The 22,289-nt window shown below is 40.7% G+C and overlaps 1 protein-coding gene across 1 annotated transcript in view; it reads left to right on the forward strand.

Moving 5' to 3' along the window:
- The window catches only part of KIAA1328 (KIAA1328 ortholog), a 256,258-nt gene that overhangs the window by 219,053 nt on the left and 14,916 nt on the right, over window positions 1–22,289 (forward strand). Inside the window, exon 10 of the mRNA XM_032779841.2 lies at window positions 6,231–6,339. Within this exon, the coding sequence (XP_032635732.1) occupies window positions 6,231–6,339 (109 nt within the window). The remainder of the gene's footprint in view (window positions 1–6,230; window positions 6,340–22,289) is intronic.

Raw genomic sequence — 22,289 nt, forward strand, 5'->3', positions numbered from 1 at the left:
TGTCTGGTGTGCCCTGTCGTTCTATCTCAAGCACACTAAGCCCTTCTGCAGATCGACCCAGCTCTTTATTGCAGTCACCGATAGGATGAAGGGCCTTCCAGGTTCTTCTCAGTGGATTTTGAATTGCATCATCACCTGCATCCGTACTCGTTACAAGTTGGTGCAGGCTGTGCCTCCACCAATAGTGAAGGCTCACTCGACTAAGGCTCAGGCATCTTTGGCTGTCTTCCTAGCACATGTCCCTATCCCAGGACATCTGCAGGGCCGTGACGGGGTCTTCGGAACACACGTTCACGACCCATTACTCCATCACTCAGCAGGCCAGAGATGACGCTGGTTTCAGTAGAGCTGTGTTGCAATCGACACATCCATGAACTCCTACCTGCCTCCGATGGTACTGCTTGGGAGCCACCTACAATGGAATGGACATGAGCAAGCGCTCGGAGAAGAAAAGACAGTTACCTTTTCGTAACTGTTGTTCTTCAAGATGTGTGCTCATGTCCATTCCATGACCCTCCCTCCTTCCCCACTGTCAGAGTTTCCAGCAAGAATGAACTGAGGGTGGGGGGAGCCGGCAATGTCCCATATACCAGTGCATACACGTGCCACTCCAGAGGTGCGCCAGAGTCGGTCCTGTACTGATAGCACTGAGGGAAAAACTTCTAGCACCGGTGCATATGGCAAGCATACACCCCTACAATGACCTCTGATTCGCTGTATTTTTCTTTTTCAGTGCAATTTGTCTAATATGCCTTGAATGTAGCAGTGGCAGCAGATTCACATGACTTTAATGTAGCCAAGTGGTTTGTAGAATGGACTTCCATCTTGAGCAGTCTCTTGCAAGTTTTCTTCCTTCGGCAAGAGTCTGTACAGAAGGATGTAGGCTTTCTAAATCCCTCAAAACTGCATTTTCCAACCTCATTCATGGTCAGCCTCATGCTTCACTTCCTTTGACCTCAGCTCTATAAGCCTTCTGTAAAACCGTATCTTCTTCTGCACATTGGATGTGCACCATTGCAGTCATCTTGTTCTCAACTGGTGCAAGGCAGTAACTTGACAGGATTGTCTTAACTTCTCCTTGTTTGTGACAAAATCAAACCAAATGTTAATACATCATAATGTTTTACACTGAAATCTGTTTAGCTTCCTCTCCTCAGCTGTTCTTAATGGCCATGTTTCTGCCCCATATAACAGTCATCATCACTTATTCCCTGGGTGCTTGTATCTTAATTGTCACACAGACATTCCACAGCCCAAGCAGATGTGCTTTGAAGTACTGAAATGCCATTGATATGAGACTGATCCAATGTGTGACTTTCTTTAGATATAAACCCTTCTGCTGTCAACCAACTAACCAGATAGATAAAGCTGTTCAGCCATTCACTGTCTTTGCCATCTACATGCAGTGCTGGCAGGTCATTAGTTTCCATTTTACAGGAGGTATGTATGTATAGCTTCGGTTTTATCACCACTGATCTTAAATTCCATAGATTCTGCAGTTTTTAAGAGCTCTTCCAGCATTAGCTGTAGTTGGGCAGTAATCTCTCCAAGTAAGTTAATGTCTTCCGTATACTTGAGATGAATCTGTAAATCTCAATGTTCGACTTTGGCCTCAATCAGTTTGGTCATCAGTCAGTCTATTACAACCTTAAATAAAGTAGATGGGAGAATTCCATTCCTTGGTGTACTCCTGATTTTACTGAAAACCAGTTTGTAATACAACTGTTGACCTCATACAGCTAAGTGTACTGCAATACGGTTCCTCCACTAGGCACACTAAATCCTCAGGCACCGCAAACTGGCATAGTAGTATCCACAGGCCTGATAGATTGACTGGAGCCAAAGGCAGCTGCAAAGGCCGATAAATGCAATGTTAACTTCCTCTTGTCGCTCTAGTAGTTTTTCAGTAACATTCTACAGAATGTATATAGCATGGATTGTAAATCGATCTGTATGGAAACTGCACTGTTTGTCTCTCCTTTTGGGGTTGAGACAATATTTCAGTCAGTTCAGCAGAATAATCATAAACACCTTCTCTGGGACTGACAGCAGTGATATTCCCCTTTAATTTGAGCAAACTGATGGCTCTCCTTTTTTGGAAAAAAGGAATGATGCAGCCCCTTTTCCAATATTCTGGAATGTGTCAGGTTTCCTAAACTTTTAAGAGAACTAAGAAGCCAGTGAATTAAATCCGAGCTTCCTTTCTTTAGCAGTTCTGGTGAAATGTTGTCAAGAGCAGGTACTTTATCATTTCTTAACTGTTTGACTACAGGCATCACTATGCCTTGTTATGCAGTAAGAATAAAATGCTTCAGGCTTCTCCGACACTGAGATATTAATACTTTCTCTCACATTCATTGGGCTTCTTTATTTCTTCAGTGTTATTTTCTCAAAATCTAATACTCTTGTGCCACTATTCTGTGAAGTTTTTCTTCTCTGTTGATTCACATGATTTGTTTTCTCATGTTTGATTTTTTCAACCCTACTAATTGTGCATAGGCTTGGAGATCATTTGTTTCAGCATGCATGTCTCTGAGTATGGAATAGCTACTTGGTGCCATCTGCAAAGTCAGAGTTCTCTAACTTCTGTGTGGAAGTCCATTGTATGCCCCTGTTCTGCGGTCTTAATTCTTTCTGGGACTGACGTAGAAGAGGTTTGATATTTGACATATTTTGGTGGAATAGCTGGAGATATTAAAGCCAGAATCGTGAAAGCTAGACATGCCTTTGTAGCTCTAAAGCCAAGCTAGAGAAATAGAAATCTTGCCCTCCAAACTGAAGTTTGAGTATTTAACACCATTGTACAGTCAGTCTTACTATATGGTGCTGAAACTTGGAGGCTTATTAAGACCTTACTATTTAAACTCCAGGTTTTCATAAATAGCTGCCATAGACAAATCTTTAATATCAGATAATCAGAAGAAATCACAGAGAACGCTGGAGGAGGATGAAACAGAAACGGATAGGACAGGAAATTATGGAACAAAAATAGAGATGGCTAGGACATACTTGGAGTAGAGACAGGTATTGAGCTGGAATTACCGGGACAAGAAATTATGAGATAGGACAACATGGGAAGACACAGTAGAAGCAAAAGTGAAAGCTATCAGAATGACATTGGAAGACACCAAGACCAGTGGTTTCCCCAGGAATTGAAATTGGGGGGGGTGTTCGAATTTACAGGGGGGGTGTCAGGTCCAATGAGATATATAAAAGAGGTATGAATAAAGTGTTTTGTTAGGATTATGCAAATTTAACATAAGGAAAATGCAAGTTACACCAAAACACATAGCAGATCTAGATTTCTAAAAAAAAAAATTAATTAAAAAAATGTATTTAATTTAAATTAACTTTTGAAAAGTGAGCCATCATGGGATAAGAGGGCAGTCCTCTCATAGATCAGTAACTAGTTAAAAGATGGGAAACAAAGGGTAGGAATAAATGATCAGTTTTCAGAATGGAGAGAGATAAATAATGGTGTCCTTGAGGGGTCAGTACTGGGACCAGTACTGTTCAACATATTCTTCTGGAAAAATGGGTAAACAGTGAGGTGGCAAAATTTGCAGATGATACATGGTCAGTGGAGAACAGCAGTTCGAGGTGCTTTCACCTGTGAGTACATCTCCAGGTGGGACAAAGAAGGCACTTTGCTTGTTCCTCCAGCTGCCCACTGTTCACTTGGCCACATCTGTTATTGTGCACTGTTTCACTCCACCACTCTGTTCCAATGGCTCTGCACAGTCACCTTCGTGGTGCCACCTGCCACTGTTGATCTCTGCGGTTGGTTCTCTTGATGGTTCCACAGCTCTCTAGTGATTTTCAGCTGAGCTCTTCAGTGCAGGACCTCGCTCACTGCTGTTGCCAGGTCTGGAGTTTCTCTTACACAAAAACCACTGTCCCCACAGGAACACTGTCCCACAAACAGGACTAAGCATTTAGACCTGATTATCGTGATTCAGCTGCAGTGTCGACGTACAGACAAAAGACTATCTATGGCGCCTAATCAGCTCTGTCTTTAAACGTTGGGGAGGGACAGGTCCACAGCCACCTTCTCTCTTTGATGTCTTCAAATCATCACAGGCTACAGTTCTCTTGCCCTTATACTCCTACAACTTAAGACATACATTTTTCTCCCCATCCCCCCACATTCAATGTTTGTTAACCCAACCCAGCCACATCTATCACTTGACATTTACAGCTCTGGATTTGCTGGCTACCTAGCGTAGATTAGTAAAAGCAGCAGAGAATTCTGTGGCACCTTATAGAACTTAACCGACGTTTTGGAGATGAGCTTTTCGTAGGTGAATTACCCACTTCGTCAGATTGATTGATAAGGTTGCCACAGGATTATAAGGTGCCACAGGATTCTCTGCTGCTTTTACAGATCCAGACTTACACGGCTACCCCTCTGATACTAGGTAGATTAGGTGTGAATGTAAATATAATCTGGCCCTGAAGCCTTTCCCCACAACCCCAGCTCATCACTAGCTGTCAGGGAGAGCTCATTTAGACTTTGCTTACAAATCATTTGAAATTATTAGGTTGGCCAACATCACCAAAATGAATGCACTGACATCATAAAAAACAGCTGTATAAGGAAGCAAGGAAGCTATTCTATGTTCATACTTTTCAAATCTATTATACTTTTTCAGATACACATATTTTATCATATACTGTATAAACTTTTAAAGTGTGTATTAATGTTTCAGTTTAAATTCAGATTTCCAAACAGTCACTGAATTGGTATGTAACTAGCTCACAAAACTAGGGGCGGGGGGTGTTGGGAAAATTCAAGGGGGATGTAGGGAAATCACTGACCAAGACTACAGCAGTAGACCAGCAAAGATGGAAGGCAGTGATGAAGGCCCTATTTCCGCATGGGATAGAAAGACGTAAGAGAGAGGAAGAGACACTGCTCTGTGAACCTGTTTCCGGATATGTTTTATTCAAAAGGGCAAGCAAGAGGTCCCTAGTCTTTTATGGTGGATGCATCTTTTGCCATGGATGGTGGTCCCAAGTTGCTCGGGGCACCTGGGTAGCATGCATTGCCATGGTAATTCTAGGAGTTCCTTGAGCAGTAATTAACTGTTTGTTCTTGCTACTCAGTGCTAACACACAGTGTAGTAGAGTGAAGCTGGAGGAACTTTATTCTTTTTTAAGCCACCACCAAAACACTAATTCAGTTGTTCTTACAATAGGACTTGATTGTGTGTGTGTGTGTGTCTGTGCGTGTGCATATTTGAACCCTTAGTACATTTTCAAATAATGTTGAGTCTCACTGGCATCCAGAAAACTGTGGAAATTCAGTATTAGCTGAAATCCATCGTTGATTTCTCACTATGATTTCAGCATACATGACAGGTAGTATTACCCGTTGTTCAGAAAGCTCTAAAATACTTAGGCACAATGGTGATACTTAATAGTCAAGCTTCTAGTTTTTGCTGACACTTGGTTGTCACACATTTAATGTTTGATTAGGCAGTGTTTAGGGCAAAGAGCCGGGGGACTGACAATCAGAATGTACAGGAATTGCCATACTGGATTAGACCAGTGGCCCATCTAGTCCAATAGCCTGTCATGTATATTCCTAGCTCTGCCACCGACTTTCTGTGCAGCCTCAGACAAGTCACTTAACTTTAATTTGCCCATTTGGAAATCATACTTACCAATAATCCTGACCAACTTCACAAGGGTGCTGGGAGGCATTAATCATTGTTTGTGGTGCTCTAATGAAAGGCATTATAGTAAGCTAAGTGCAACATGTTATTACTTTTTTGGGAGGGAAGGAGAGAGGGACTGACCAAGAGTTTTGGGGTTTTGGATTCATATATTCTTATGGTGACACTTAAAGAGAAGACAAGGAAAATGTAACTTCTTGTGGAAGCTCATGAGAGCTGTAGCTTTAAATGAAAATTGATACAGTGGACATTCCAAGCCATGATGGCAATGCAAGTCTGTCAAACTTTGGAAACATAGTAATAATATACAGACTGCAATGGATGGTATATTATGAAAATATAATTCAGCATGATCCTGAAAATGCATTCTATTCACAGCACCTGCCAACCGGTAACAAATCCTTTGGTTGCAGTCTCACTGTATATACGGTACCCTGAAGAGTGGCACATCTTTTGGGCCTTGCATTATGTAATAATGCAAACAGTGAAGGACCTGTCCAAAACTTTTGAGCCTCTAATACCCAGCTTGATTGCCTCTTCTCCTTTCCACAGGGACAGCATCAGGATCTAGAAAGGATGCAGCTACATCTCCTGTACTGACAGGCAGCAAAAAAGAGCTTGTAACCACAGCCACATCACCAATCCAGCATGACACATCACGGTAAGATGCTGGGTAATCTCTGGTTTAAGATTCTGCAAAGGCAACCATCATATTCCCCAAGATGCAGCGAAGTGGCTGAGTTTCTATGATATTTCATGTTAACGCAAGCTGGATAATATAAACTAAAAACTGCCATGTCCTTTGACATTTATAGTAAGCCTTAAATGGCTTGTTAGAATAAGAAAAGCAGGAATATGCCAAGTTCTAACATTTAAGTTTTACTTAGATTTTGAACGGAAAGTTCCAAGTCCTGACACGTTAAATACATTTGTAAATAGTTTAAAGGGATGGCATTAACCCTGGTTAGGTTTTAAATCCACTTGAAGATTTTAATCCTCCTCCCCCTCATATTTTTCCCCATATTTTATCAAATGACATTTCTTTTAAATATCTTGTACAAATGTTATTTAATGTTTAATGACAAGCTACAAAATCACATTAAGTCAGCAATTCCTGATGATACCATACATCAGCTAGAAAGGCTTTGGGAGAGCAGCATTATCACTCTTATTCCAAAGAAAAAGAAGAAAACAGAATTGTTGTTACCCTTATTGGACTGAAAAACAACTTGGCCTTTCTGAGGGATTACAGTTCTAGGCATGAGTATTTTTAAAAAAAAAAAACCCAACACTACCTCATCCTTACACTTTGTGTCAACAGAATCTTTAGTTAAACTAGTTGAGTCAGTGTATGGTAATATAGGATTATACAGTGTTCTAGAATACTAGTTTGATTGCTCTGTGCCACAGGTGTCTAAAATGTAGGACACAGTTCACAAGAAGAGTTACAGATTACTTGAAGAAGCTAAAGGGCTTGGCGGTTGAATCAGGGTTTAATCATTTTTTTTAACCCAATGGACTAAGTTCTATATCATCTCTACATTCTTGGGAGAGGCTGGCAGTTTATTTCTATCTTCTGAGGAAACTTGTGATATATAATAGGTGAAAAACCATTATTAGTATTACAAATTTCTACTTATTCCATAACATAAACAACATTTCTTTTTGAAAAAAAGGGATGATATTTTTGAAAGGATATAAAACCTAGGTAGATAGAAGGGTTCTGTTTTCCACAGCTACATGTTTAAACAAACAAACAAACAAAAAAGCACAAAACTGCAGTAAAGCATTATCTTCAGAAGCCAGCATTGTCTAATGATGAGTGGCTATGAGATATCGTTGGGTATTTTCTAGTGACAGTTTAGAAACAAGTTTGAAACTCCCCTACAAGCAATGAGGAGAAGGTATAATGTAACTGTAGAAATCAAGTCATACAGAAAAAGGAATCTAATTAAAAAAAACAGAAGGCCCATACTAACCGCATGGGAGCATAAAATAATCATTGAGATATAACATTAAAAATTGTCACATACAGAAGTGATCAGTCAAATAAATCTGATTAGTCAATCGCATATTAGGGAGTAAAAAAATCTGACAAATTCCAGGCTTCTCGATGATCTTTCCTTTTCTCTCTCTCTGTTGGTACTCTGTGTAAGTGTAACTGACTGGGTTAAATAGCTATCTTGTGCTTTTCCGTACTCATGGGCTTCTCTAATTGAAAATGGTAAATGGACAAGTGTTTCTGTGAAGGCCTACAGCTGATCTTATTCTTCATCAAGAAACCTGCATGCATAGTCTGAATTTATCACTGAATGATTACAAGCTCAGACTGCAAGTTTAACTCACTAAATTAATCAATACTGAGAATTATAGCTCTTTTGTGCCACTAAAGTTAAGGGTCTGTCAGCATGTTTTTTATAATCCACAATTTGGGAGATTAAGTTTAACTACAAGAGTTTTCTTGGGACTGAAACTTGCTGTACAAAGCCTGAGCCTAAGAACATATTTAATTAATCTGCAGTAGATGTAATCTAATTATTTTTCACTATTTAAATTTATAGGGGCTAGATTCAGTTCAGGTTTATGCCAGCCCTAACTAGCATAAATCCTGGCATAGAGCAACAGTAGTAGAAAATCTGCCACGAACAAGGTGTTAGAAAGTGTCTGCAGCCCCCCTGTCAATGAGGGGCACAAGAGTGCTAGCACAGAAAGTGAAGGATGCTGGTTGGATAAGCAAGCATGGCTAGGGTGGCTAGAAGATGTGCTGGTTCTGTAGCCTCTCTTGGCAGTGTTCTAGTGGAGCCCTCCCTTCGTGTCAAATCTGTCTCCCCTGAGAATGACAGAGTGGTACTACCTCCTGAATCACCCCTGAGGCCAAAAGGGTGAAGTAAAACTGGCTGTAGGTTTTAGAAATGGAGTTGTGTTTTGAGATGCTTAGTAATCTTAATTCTAGATGCCTAAGATTTGTCTTCCAGAATGAACATTAATAAACTACTTTTAAGGGATATTAGATGGACCCTATTTCGGTAGCTGAGATATTGACATTGGAAAGTAGCTCACATGCATGCCTGTCGTGGCACAGCATGGTGTGTTAAATTTAAACTACTTGCAAGTCAGATGTCTACATCTGTGCAAATGTCTCAAGGTTTGGTTCACAGCAGGTATGGGAAGCTTTTCCATTGCATATCCTGATGTTTTTAAACCCTGGTTGATGCAGGCTCAGCTTTCATTGCAAACCCATAACCAAGGTTCAGGTTGGGCAGACTCTAACAAAGGGCTAGTAGCCTTATTGGAAGAAGAGTGAACCCTGTTCCTGTCCTGAGAGCATAATTTCTTTGCCTGCTGTAGAGAATCATCCTCTTAGGTGACTGCAGAATCTGTTCATCCCCCTCACTCCCTTCTTGTTTTCCAGAGGCAAGACAGTATTTTTGGCTGTGACCTACACGGAAATGTCAGTAGGGAAGGAAGCCTTGAAATAGAGACTATGACCTTTATTAAACCTCATATCACAATCCTAATTTTACATTTCCCACTAAGGTGTTGAATACACTACACAAGTTTTGTTGATGCATGTTACACCAACAATCAAAAACTGGTATAATTACATAGCTTGTGCATATACACACAATGCTCCTTCTGTCGGCAGGGCACATCCACAGTTGGTGCTCTAGCATCAATAGAGAGAACAGTGCACTGTGGGTAGTTATCCCACTATGCTATTTACCACCTTCTGCAGCTAAGAGTTGTGGGAGGATGGAATGGATCACAGTGCATCATGGGTGCATGTTCAACGTCCCATGATGCAGTTTTTTCCATCCCATAGAATCATAGAAATTTAGGGTTGGAAGGGACCTTGGGAGGTCATCTAGTCCAACCCCCTGCTCAAAGCAGGACCTAACACCAACTAAATCATCCCAAACTGAGCTTTGTCAAGCTGGGCCTTAAAAACATCTAAGGATGCAGATTCTATCACCTCCCTAGGGAACCCATTCCAGTGCTTCACAACCCCCCTAGTGAAATAGTTTTTCCTAATATCCAACCTAGCCCTCCCCCACTGCAACTTGAGACTATTGCTCCTTGTTCTGTCATCTGCTACCACTGAGAACAGCTGAGCTCCATCCTCTTTGGAAACCTCCTTCATGTAGTTGAAGGCTGCTATCATCTTGCAACAGAGTACATTAATTGAAAGAGGTACTTCTCTGTGGTATTGCGGGTGCTTGTGGTCCTGCAATTAAAAAAAAAGGTCCTGATTCGCAGTACCACAGGACGACTCTCCCATGTGTTCTATATAGTCTTCCAACTCGACCTCCTCATCCGTGATTTCATCCTTGGGGTTGAGCCCATTGTCTCCAGCCTCGCCAAAGTATCCACGAGGCTCTTGGCAGTGGAGGTGGAGTCACCGCTGAGGACGGTGTCAAGCTCCTTATAGAAGCAGCAGATCTTTGGCCCAGCACAGAGCGGTGGTTTGACTCCCTTGCCTTCTGGTGTGCCTAACTGAGCTACTCTGTCTTCACAGAGCACTGATGTGTGTCCCATTCATAGCCCTTATCCAACATGCTATGAGAAATCTGACTATAGCTATCGAAGTTCTTACAGCTGGAGCAGAACTGGGGCTGCACAGCCTCTTCCCACAGTGCCAGCAGATCCAGCAACTCAGGTGGGCTCCAAGCAGCAGAGCGTTTTCTGCATGGAGCCGCCATGGTCAGCTGGGAAGATGCACTGTGAGCTCTCCACGCTGATTTCTGTCGACAAAACTGTAGTGTAGACAAGGCCTAAGTGAAGGGATTCTAGAAGGTTCTACAGTAACTAGGCCTCAGCTCGGATATAACAGACCTCTGATCTCAGCAAAACAAATGGTCTGTTGGAAAATACAGATATAATGGTTATAAGTGAAAATATAAAGTCAGACACTTTCCTCAGACACACCAGTTGTGCAGCTGGCTCCATGCAGAAAACTACTTCATCTGCGCTGATCCTCACTGAAGCCTTTGGGGCATCGTGAAGACTCAGGGGTGTCTCCCCATGCAGATGCAGTGTCGGGGCCTGACTTGGTGAGTCCTCAGACTGTGCTGACCAGTCAAACCCAAAAAGAAGCTAGAAGGTTTTGAACAGAATCGGAGAACTTTGCTGAAATGCAGTCTCTCTCTCTCTCACGGCAACTAAGTAAAATTATTTCTGCTGAGTTTAGGTACAGTCAGATGAATTTAAGAGATTGGATGATAACCTGGAGTTTTAATATTAATCCTGAATTTTCTAGCTGCAGCTTTAAATCAGGCCATTAATGCGAACTGAATATATATTTTTGGAGTTGAGTTCCTTTTAAATCACTTTTATTTAAATGTCTAAAAGTTCCTGCAACATGTGTATTAAATAACAACCCATCTGTACTATTATCAGTTATTCAAAAAGGCCTTTGTGGTCTTTTACCAACAGATTACATTGTGTTAATTTGTGTTTGGGGGGATTTTAAAAACAGAATTACTTACCCAATTGCCCAACACATCTCACATGAGGAAGATGAGTATTCAGGGACATTGCAGCAAATTAATATTTGATGTCAAATGTAATGCACAGAGTATTTTTAACAGCGCACATTGGCATGCTCTACAGTCTATCCATTATACTGAATACTTATAAATAAAACACGGATGTGAGAAAGCATTAACTTTGCATATACAGTAGCTGCTTTTGAGATGCAAGTGCTACGGATGCCTAAATGTGTTTCTGCTCTTAAAATGTTATACTATACCAAGTTCTTCCTTCTATAGAGATCTTGTAGAAGCAAAAACTTCTGAAGGAAAGGAAATGTTTTTTCCTGGTATCAGACACAATTTAAGATTGAAAAGGAGAAAAAGAGTCTTCCACTCCATGCCCAACTTATAAACATTTTAAGGAATTAAGAGGGGGTGTGGAGAGGGGCAGTGAATGAGGTGGCGAACATGATAGGAGACAAGTTTTCTCTGTTCCCCAAGGAGAGCTAACAGCACAAAAAGTCCAATATAGTTGCATGTGCGAGTGATAAAACCAGACGTTGGCAAATTAATCTCTCTTATTCACAGTGTAGGCTGTTAATTGTTCTCTCTGCTGGCTGTCGATATAATGTGAAATTTTCATTCCCCATTCAAGATGGAAAAAGTTGTGGCTGAAAATGTTAACATTTGCATTTTTATTTGTTGATTTATTTAAAGGACAGCCTCTCTTACAGCAATCCATCACTCAGTGACACCCCAAATATGAATAATGTATTGTAGACTTGCGGTTACAATGTGTAATAAGTGCCAGAGACAGTAGAAGAATGTTAACTATGTTGCAAATGTAATATTTATCGACTCATAGTTTATTGCTTTCGAGGTTCAATAATACTGGCCATAGGACATTAATATCACTTATCTTGATTTTAGTTGGGCACCTCTGTATGTAGAAATAACCCATCTATTTCATGCTTACAAAATAAATGTGAAAATTACAACACTTTGGTTTACTTTACTTAGAGCTTGCAGTGCTCCTTTTCTGCCATCTCATTTATTTGTATCCACACCAATCCTAACCCAATCAGTCGACCCATATGGTAAGCACCTTGACACTCTTTATTCAGGGGCCTTATGGAATGGATGAACTATGTTGAAACACAAATTCTGACCTGGACTAGATTTGGACCATGTCTCTACTTCTGTTTCAAAGCAGTTGGAAAGGAAGCCATAAGTGAATTTTCTGTTGCATTTGCCTGAAAAGGCAATGGCTGAGATTGTAATGCCGATAAACTGCCTCTTGATAATGCATGCATACAAAATCGGTTTTTGTCTTTTATCAAATCATAGAGATGGAAAAATCTGATTAGGTCAACAATTTGTATGATGTAAAATTATGTTTGGGGGCACTAGGGGAGTGTTAATTTTAAAAAATCAGACAAAGGAACCAAGCGCTTTTGGAAGGTTGGCATTGGAAAGTCAGATCTGTTTTCAAAACCAAAATGTTCCTGGTTTGATAGGTAAAGGGAAAAAATGAACTGATTTTTGCCACATCTTAGATATGCTGCTGTAGCAAACTGATATGCATCATCAGTTGCATCTTCAGTATTTGCACCACCAAGCTGCTTCTGAAAATGATGGAGACAGGGGAAGGACCACTCTACATCTGCAGTGTTTATTAGTGTGGCTAAAATCCCCAGGCCAGATAAACGTAGATGAGAACGTAAAATTGGAATAAGAAAACAAGTTAAACACTGGGAAATTTGTGACCTGGGGCTGAAAACAGCCTTCATCCTAGGAAACATACTCTTGGGAGACCCTGGAATTGGGTTTAACCATGAGAATGCCATGCTTAATTATGTGTAACGCTGTAGTCACCAGCCTAATTGTGAAACGGTATTAGGTACATATACCTGAGGTTATCTGATCTCAAACATGAACAGAGACTTTTTATTATTTTTGTTATGAGTACAGAGAACACTTGTTTGCACCAAAGGGTTCTGGCAGCTGCTTGGTGATGGCAGTTTTCTTGTGTCCATTGCAGACAACGAAAATCACACCAGGAAATTCTGACTCCTAGCGCAAAAGGATTAACGTTAATTAGTAACTGTCGGCTGTAATTGTCACCCTAATCAAAATGCAGAATTATGTATTTCTTAGTTATAAATAACCTTTCTAATTGTACTTGATGTATGCCAGTTTAATCAAAAAGTACACTGGGAAACAGGCAGATATTTGCATTAATCTAGCTCTGGATCTTCACGTTTTTTTGATAGTCCTTTATTCCAAACTTGACTAGTTGGGGGAGGACTATTATAGCTGCATATTCCTTAAACGTTTTCCACCTATTCAGCTGTGTGGATCTGACAGGATTTTATATTAGAATGAGGGGAAATGTCTTTTGGGATTGTTCCATGCAACAGAAACCTTGTCAATTTTTGAAGTAGCTGGCAAGGTTTCCATCGCTCAGTGGTGTGACAATAAGTTGATTATGGTTTGAAAGTAATAATAAGCAAAGGAAAGTAGAGTACAAATAATATTACAAAGCTGGCTTAACCCTTTAGGTCTTCCTCTTGAGATGACACCATTCTTATGCACTGTATGTTTCTTGCACTGGCCTTTCCTACTCCAAATCCCATGTTAGGTCAAAGGTGAAAGTGGTTTCAGTCTAGTTCCCATTTGTGTGTGTAACCAAACCACTAGAGACTTAGATCAATGAAACAAAGAGAAGTGCTCCCTGTCCTCTGGCTCCTCCTCATGCTCTGCTCTCCCCCATCATCAAAAAGCCCCATTCCTAAGCAACCATCTTTCTTCTTTCCTTCACTGCTTTTTCTGGCTCAAGTTCCTCTCCTACGATGGCATTCTGGATCCTCACCCACTTCACTCCACTGAAACTGCTCTCATCTAGGTTTCTCGCAGTCCCTTCTTGGACAAATCTTAAGGCCGCTACTCCATCCGCCTCATCCTTGACCTCTCTGCTGCTCTGGCATTGTCAATCATACCCTCTTTCACTACACCTCATCCTTCTTTGGCTGCTGTGACAATGTCCTCTGCCGGTTCTCCTCCTAGCACAGTGGCCACTCCTTCGTTACTGCTTGGTGGATCCTCCATGCTTTTTTCAAATGCATTCTGTCATCCTGCATTTAGAGGGCCAGCAGTGAAAGATTGTGCAGGAGGAGCTCAAGCTAAATATGACTCGTGTTCAAAGGTCTGTGAAAGATGCTCCTGTCAGGGGGAGGAGATTTTGCCCCTACGGTTTGGCTGTGCTCCTGAGATATCCTACTCTTCCTCCCGCATTTAGCTGGGTAGCAAGGGCCCTTGGGACCTGCAGCTGTTAGGTGATGCCCAAAAGATAGTGTGTCCCCTGCCTATTTCGGTCTGGACTCACTGCTCCTGCCATCCTTACAGGTGAAGTGCTCTAACTTTATATTAAAATAATTTGCCATGGATAGCAATGTCTTTTACAAGGGAATTTGGGGGGAGGGGAGATTGCTGACCTGGTGATGAACCATTTTGCTCTGTTCTTATCTCTTGAAATCCTCAAACCCCACATTAGCCAGACAGTAAATTACACATTCCCATACTTAGTGTCTCTCTCTTTTGAATAGACGCACCACAACTAAGCTCATCTGTTTGTATTTTGACTCCCTTTATGATATTTTAATTACGAATTGGTCAGTATGAAGGCAGGGCTAGTCTAAATGTAGCATGACCACAGGACTGAAGTAAAAGATACACAAATAATTGTTCCTGTTACCAATCATTGGGTTCTCATGGATTCTTAGATAGTGAACTCTTTGGTGAAGAGAGAGGTGCATGTGTGCAGCACCTATGACAAAAGGGCCTGATCCTGACTATGTCCAGGGCTACTGGAACGTACTTGATGTTAATAAAGGAGGAATGAGAGAGGCGAGAGTTGCCCCTGTTGTGGCAAACCCCTCCCAAGAGTGACACCTTTGGTGGGTGGGAACAACAGAGTTTGAAGTCGATGTTTCCACTGCTCTTTGAGATGTCCACTGGTCCTTTCTCTACCCCCAGGTATTCTTATTAGCTGGGACTCACAAAGCTGCAGAGGAAATTTGAGGTCTGATTATAGAAATATGCTGATGGCCGATGGTTGCTGCTTATGATGCAGGGAGCACCCAGAGGTGTTGCCTGTTGTGGTTCCCTCTATCCCACTCCACCTAGTTGTGACATCAAGACTGGGGCAAAACTATGCTTTAAGAAGGGGTGGAGTTATGTACAGGAGAACCTCAGAGTTACGAACCCCTTGGGAATGGAGCTTGTTCGTAACTCTGAACAAAACTTTGATTGTTCTTTCAAAAGTTTACAACTGAACATTGGTTTTAAATACAGCTTTGAAACTTTTACTATACAGAAGAAAAATGCTGCTTTCCCTTAAATTTTTTAGCAGTATGTGTTAACACAGTACTGTACTGTACTCACTTCTTACTTATTTATTTTTGTCTCTGCTGCTGCCTGATTGCACACTTCAGGTTCCAAATGAGGTGTGTGATTGACTGGTCAGTTCGTAACTCTGGTGTTCGTAACTCTGAGGTTCTACTGCAGTGGAGATTTTTCTGGGATAGGCATTTGTTTTGTTTTTGTAAGGATGAGTTTTGCATGTGCTTTTATTTGGCCACATTAGCCGCTTGTCATTTGATTGCTGTTATGAGGGAGATATTCCTGTTTCCTTAGCAAGTAAGAGAGCATTAACTTTTCCTTTTTCATAGGTTGTCATGTATTATATTAGGTCTTTTTCTCTGATACTTGGCTGGGCAACTACAGATGCCTTGAAGCAATGAATGAATAAAAGTGGGTGGTTTTAGTTACTTGAATAATCCAGGCCAGGTGTTGAAGGACAAAGGACATAATCCTTTTGTCCTTATGACAAAATCCTCCCCTACGGAAGAATTTCCAGAGGGTAATAGAGATTGTAGGAAATATGATAGTGTCTAAATCAGGAGAAATTGTCCATCCTCCTAACTTTAAAACAAAGGTTTTTTGGGGGGGAGGGGGAGTGTCTTTTTTTTTTTTTTCTCCTTTAAAATTTGTCTGATTGTACTTCCTTTTAGTTAGTGTATCCTCAGTCTTTGTGTATGGTTCTTAATGGAACGGAGAATATTTGGGGAAATATGCATTCATCTCAATGTTCTTGTGACAAAAGTCTCTGATGTGAAAAAATCAAAATCTAAAGCTCCATATGCTGACAATAGTGTGTATTGGGAATAATGTCACTGAAGAAAATGAAGTTACACTAGGGCTAAATGAGAAGAGAATCAGGCTCCAAGAAAAAGATAGGAAAATAAATATTAAGCATACATCTTTGCACACTCAAACATCTGCTATTATTCAGGACAACGTTGCATTGCATAGCATTCTGAAAATCTGGAGAACTGTTTAAGGTAGTTAAATCTTTATATCAGATGCTTCCAGTGTTTCTTGAGGATTGAATCATACAACATGTCTTCCAATGCTTAGCACAAATTTGAAGGGAATTTTAGGAATAGATGAGAGCATAGTCTCCTTTAACCCCACCTCCAGCTGTGGCAAGGAGATTTGTTATGTCAACTTGTGGTTATTCTTTGTTTAAGCTGAATCCATTAATTTCCACCACAGGATGTGACTGATTCTGTTTCTCTTCCTAAATCAGATGGTCCTGTTCAAAAACATACACTCTTGGGTAGATTTCTTTTTGTCACACACTGTGACTGGGGTTCTCAAGTTATCTCATCAGTATTCAGTTGAGCTTCTTAAGCAAAACAAAATATCCCCTCCTCCCCCTGATATCACCCATTCCACGTTTAATCGCAGACACTGGTTTATCTCATTATTTCTGGAACTTAGATTACTCAGTATAACATACAAGCTTCTCCATCCTTGTCAGTTCTAAGGTTTATGTAATAATAATTCAGATGTATTTTATGATTCTGATCAGTTGGTACATTTTTTACTGAAGGTCACAAAGAAAAAGTAAAACTACTGTTTTTACTTTGTTCTGGAAACAATATGATGACTTGGAAGCACAAATATAAAGGAAAAGAAAGCAATTTACTAAAAATGGCTTCTGTCTGTGATTGTTTAGGTTCTGCCTGACACGGAGTACCTTTGTGTTTTTTAACTAGTGTCTTATCTTAGTTTTTCTTGCTCCGGTGACTCTTACTATTCATAAATTTTAAAGGACTTTATATTAATGTAAACATGTCTAAAATGGTTAGTGAGAGCAGCCTCCTAAAATGTATGTTTTGAATAGTTTAAATTTGTTTTTGTAAAATCAATAAATTAAAAAGCAGAATTCCAAAGTCACTTATAATAGTTCCTGTGTGTTTGGAGAATCTTTCAGAAAAGGTTCTCAAAGACTCTAATACTATTATACTTTTAATTTTCATTTTTGCTTAGTCTGCATTGAATCATCTTTTACTACTTAAAACCAAAATTGGGTTTATTGAAACATTTAAATTTTGATTATTTTTAATAAAGATGTAGAACTATAACCTAATGAAATTACTGGAATGAAATGAGTAAAATTTTAAAAAATGTAATAAGCTGAAGACTTGATGATTTTATTAAGTGTGTAAAAGGCAAAAGAAAGTCACATTCTTCTGTACGTTTCCCCATGTGTTCCGTCACAGATCAGTAGGGTGAAACATGCCATATCAGAAATGACCTTTGCACTGTTGGACTGACTTTTTCAGGTAAATTTCCAGAAGAGTGAGTTCTGGACACAACTCACATTGCCAATAGTACTTGTGTGTGTAACTTCCTGTGCCTGTGATCAAGAGATACTGCTTTCAGCTGAGCGGTAGTGCTGAATTCCAATTTTATTCCTTACAATTCAGAGCCATGAATGTATTTTGTAGGGGGTTTGTGTTTCTGTCAATCTATCAGATATCTCTGAAACATAACTTATGAACAGCTTTACAATTTGTGACTTTGGAAGCATTTTTCTCACTCTTGGAAATAAAATCCTTTCTACCCTGTGCAGTTTGACTGATAATTCAGTGTTGCACCAGAACCACTCTTGAACCCACGTGCCTGCACATGGATCTGTTGAGAACTCCCTGGGAGCTCAAGGTACTGAGCGGTTTGTTCCAACGGGGGGCACTGTGTCAGTTAAGGAAACTAAGGTATCCTCAGTGTTCCAGCATTCATTTCCTTTCTGACCTGTGGCTGGTGAAGCAATTCCTGCAAGGATTGCTAAGCATCACCCCAAGTGCCTTGTATCCCAACTCTTCCTTGATGCTTTATAATTGTTGGGTGTATCCTTTGTCTCATGCATACCCTTGGAACTTGAAGACTACACTCCCGCGCCATTTTTGGTAGACTTGAAGGATTCAGAGTCAAAATAGCAGGCTGGTCTGATGAGAGAGACCCCAGACCTCAAGATCCGTAGGACCAAATCTCCTTTTACTTGTTCCCCAGTCATATCTTACCTCCTAGATTTCCAGATGTGAGAGAGCACATGTGCCTTTTCTTCAGTATAACATGGCAATTAGAAATGACAGTGATAGGTACCTAAGCAATGCCTAAATGGGTAGAACATATAGCCCCCCTCCCCCTTTTAACTGTCCAAACATTCCCTTGCTTCATATCTTTGTTTTGTTCTACAGACTTTTCAGCAGCAAGCCATTTCTACTGGGGCACAAACCGTAACATCACATGACACTGACTTTACTCAAACCAGAAGATTTTTGTGCCAAGGTTGTAACATTGTATCATTACTTCATTGTATCTGTGTGAAATTTTTAATTTCACGCCCTGCAGACTTCACTGTCTTGTGTGCACTCTTTTCATGTTGCTGCATAGAAGGATAAGTCCCTGGGTTGCATTCATTTTGTATTGGTTTTTGGAGGGTTTTTTGTAAGTTAAAAGATCTGTTTCCTTTGAGTTTTCTGTATAAAATTAAGTGGGAACTTTCAGTCTTTGGCCTCTGCTGTTGCTACCAATAAGGTTGTCAACTGTGGTGGTTTTTATGGTGAGAGCACATCTACTGAGTCTTGCCATTTCATTTTAATAACCCATCAGACAGTAGCTGGGAGCAACCTTTGGTCACTTCCAGCCTGGGCTGGGTTCAGATAAAGAACCTGGAAGTGAGCGGCTTAATACCAGTCTCCTGAGCCATTCAGACCCTTACTTCATTTTTTTGTAGCATATCCGTGATACCAAGTAGTTTATGACAGAAGCGCGGGTGTCGACAGGTGTATGGTTTTCGAAAAGTAATCACGAGGAGCCCAAGAATGCCTTTACTAGTTATTGCTGGGAATTAACAGACTAAAACTTCTCTTCCATACCCATCTGTTCAGCTGCAAAAAGCAGGTAATTTATCTCAGTGTGCCACCTACCACCTGTGTACAGTTTTTGAAATAGGTTGTTAAAATGCAATGCCTAGTGCCCAGGGGAGCCTGGCCCAAGAACCTTACACTCCAGGCTTTACAGCTGGCTTATTCTAAGGGTGCCTTCTAATGCCATGTCAAGTCTGCTGACCTGTTTTGCCCTATCGTGGGTTCTCATGCTCACAATGTGACTCCTCGCTAGCCTGTTGTGTCCCCCCTTTGATTCCTTTCTAACACACTGACTTACACTGTGGTGGTGGTACCTGGTTTATTTCTATGGCTATTGTCATACCTCAGTAGCTTCTGCTGAATCATATATATCCTTCTCTTTGATGTATGAAATCGCAGTTAATTTAAACGTTACCCCAGACAGCTGCCGCCAAATGGAGAAGAATGGAACTGCCTTTAGTCCATAGTCCTGTATAATAGAGTACACATCTGGGAGTTTGTCAGAACTTATATAAGACAATGCTGTTCCCCTAGGGGGTTTGTGTTCACTGCCACAGCTCCAGGCCCCGTGGTCTCCAGTGGGCATTAGCTTAGTTCAGACACTTGCTCTAAAGGAAAACTGCTGGAGGCACTAAGATCAAGTAAGGAGCTGGCAAGTAGGAAAATTCTCTGTTCCAATCCAGCTAATTAAACAAATATGGTTTCTTTTGGTAAGTCACATGGAAGTCCTTGTGCCCCTCTCAGCCCACTGGAAGGGGAGTAGAAGAGTGGGGTATGGGATCTCACTGAAAAGCAGGTGCTGTCTGAGCTGAGCTTTCCTGGGTAAATTAACCATTTTTAAACAGTGTGATTGAGCCTGAAGCATATATCAGATCCATCATCAGTGAGATGTAGCATCACAAGGAACATACAATCTAAGGGCCCTATCCAGGAAAGTGCAGAGCACTGTCACTGCTGTGGAAGTTCAAGGCACTCTGCTCCATGCAGGATGGGGCCATCTAGCCCAGACAATACAATATAGACACACGAGGCCTTATTCTTCACTGCATTGCTCCAGTTTCATACTAGTATAACTCCAGTAACAACGATAAAGTGACACTAGTGAAAAATAGGGAGAAATGCTGGGTGAATGACGTGATGTACTGTGTGATCAGAAAATGGGTTTATCAAAAGGCAGTATAGGAACATTCTTAGTACTCTTTGCTTACTACTAAACTCCATTCCTCAAAACTTCTAACACATTGTTTCAATCTTGTTGGTTCCTCACCATGTCTTCTGTTTGTGAGTCTCCTCTCATGCCCCAGATTCCATCTGAGGGATACTCAGCCCATTAACTGAAAATACCAGAGCATTCGTTTTAGGGTACATACGTTTATTTTATATCAAGGTCTTTCCAGCATCCAAGTGAGCACCCTTCCCACTACTCTGGCCTTTTTGGCCCCATTCCATGACAGCTGACTGCTAACATAAGCATGGGGTTTCCAGCCAGCATGACTGTGTGTGGCTATCTCCATGGCTACGCGGTTCCGTGGCTCTGAAGCTAGAAGATGTTCACTCTTACCTCCCGTGTGTAATTCTAAGTGATGGGTTCTTACCAGCATCGCCAAATTCATCCATCTGTTGTCTGTTTCTGTTCTAAAGACCAAGCAGCCATAAAGTTGAAAACCATGTGTCATTTTGGAATCTTAAGTTTCAGACAAAGCATTTATGAATTATTTATGCCAAATGTGTTTTCAGTAATGTGCAGCATAAAATGGAATGAATGTGTATCCAGACCTGCCCCAAACTCTCCAAAGTGCATGCTAATAAACAGAATGATAACCAAGCATCACTTTTGCCCTGTAAGATTTAGAAGGCAAGCACTTTTCTTTTAGTTTCAACAGTTCTGTTCTTAATCCATGTCAGTTTGTCAACTTGAAGCTCTGCTATTTTTTAAAGTACAGCTTGGAAAGGGACTTGCTATCACTTGAAGGTATCTTTAAGTGCTTTTTCCCCTGTTCAACTGGAGTTGGTGTCTGCAAATTTTACTTGTCATGCTGGCATACAGCCATGCTAAATTATGTTTTAATTCACAATTAATAGGAAGTAGCAACTGCAGAGCAGCAAACCTTTCACTTAAAATGGCCATTATACCAGATCATGATTCCACAGAATGATTAAGGTATTGAAGAATAGTTAAGGTATCTTCAGATTTTCAGACATTTAAAAGTGCTGGGCTTACTTAATTTTTTTTAAACCTCCCTGAAACCGCTCTTCCCATAAAGCAAGGAACACAGGACATTATATTATAGCAGCCTAGTGTTTATGGGTATCTGAATTGTTTAATCGTAACTTGTTTTTCACTGATGTAGCTGCCAGGGCAGATACAATTAAGGGAACAGAAGAATTTGGCTGCCTGATTCCACTATAAAACACTCCCAAGTCACAGCAGAAGAAATTAAACTATTCAGCAAGAGGAAGAATAGTGTAAAGCACCGGTAGGAGTTGGTGGTAGTTTAGGTGTTCCATTAGACTATATATAAAATATTTCATTGAAGGGGAGTGGGGGGAGGAAACATTGAGATGAAGCTTCATTTTCAATTGTGCTGCTGTAAAAAGGTAGAAAGACTGCAATACGTTTTCACCCTAATGCAGAAAATTAATACATAATAGGGGGAATCCTGGCTCCATTGAAGTCAATGTCAAAGCTCCCATTGACTTCAGTGTGGCAGGATGTCACCCTGTTCTATTTAAAATCTGCATCCAGATCTTGCATCTCTATATAATGAGGTCTTAAACCTTGCCCAGCTAATAGCATTTCTTGCCCACAATGTTTAGAAATTCAGTGAAGGCTTACAGTTCAGTGACTAAATGACAAGGTA

The sequence above is a fragment of the Chelonoidis abingdonii genome, chromosome 6 (genome assembly GCF_003597395.2).
Source record: "Chelonoidis abingdonii isolate Lonesome George chromosome 6, CheloAbing_2.0, whole genome shotgun sequence".
Taxonomy (NCBI): Eukaryota; Metazoa; Chordata; order Testudines; family Testudinidae; genus Chelonoidis; species Chelonoidis abingdonii.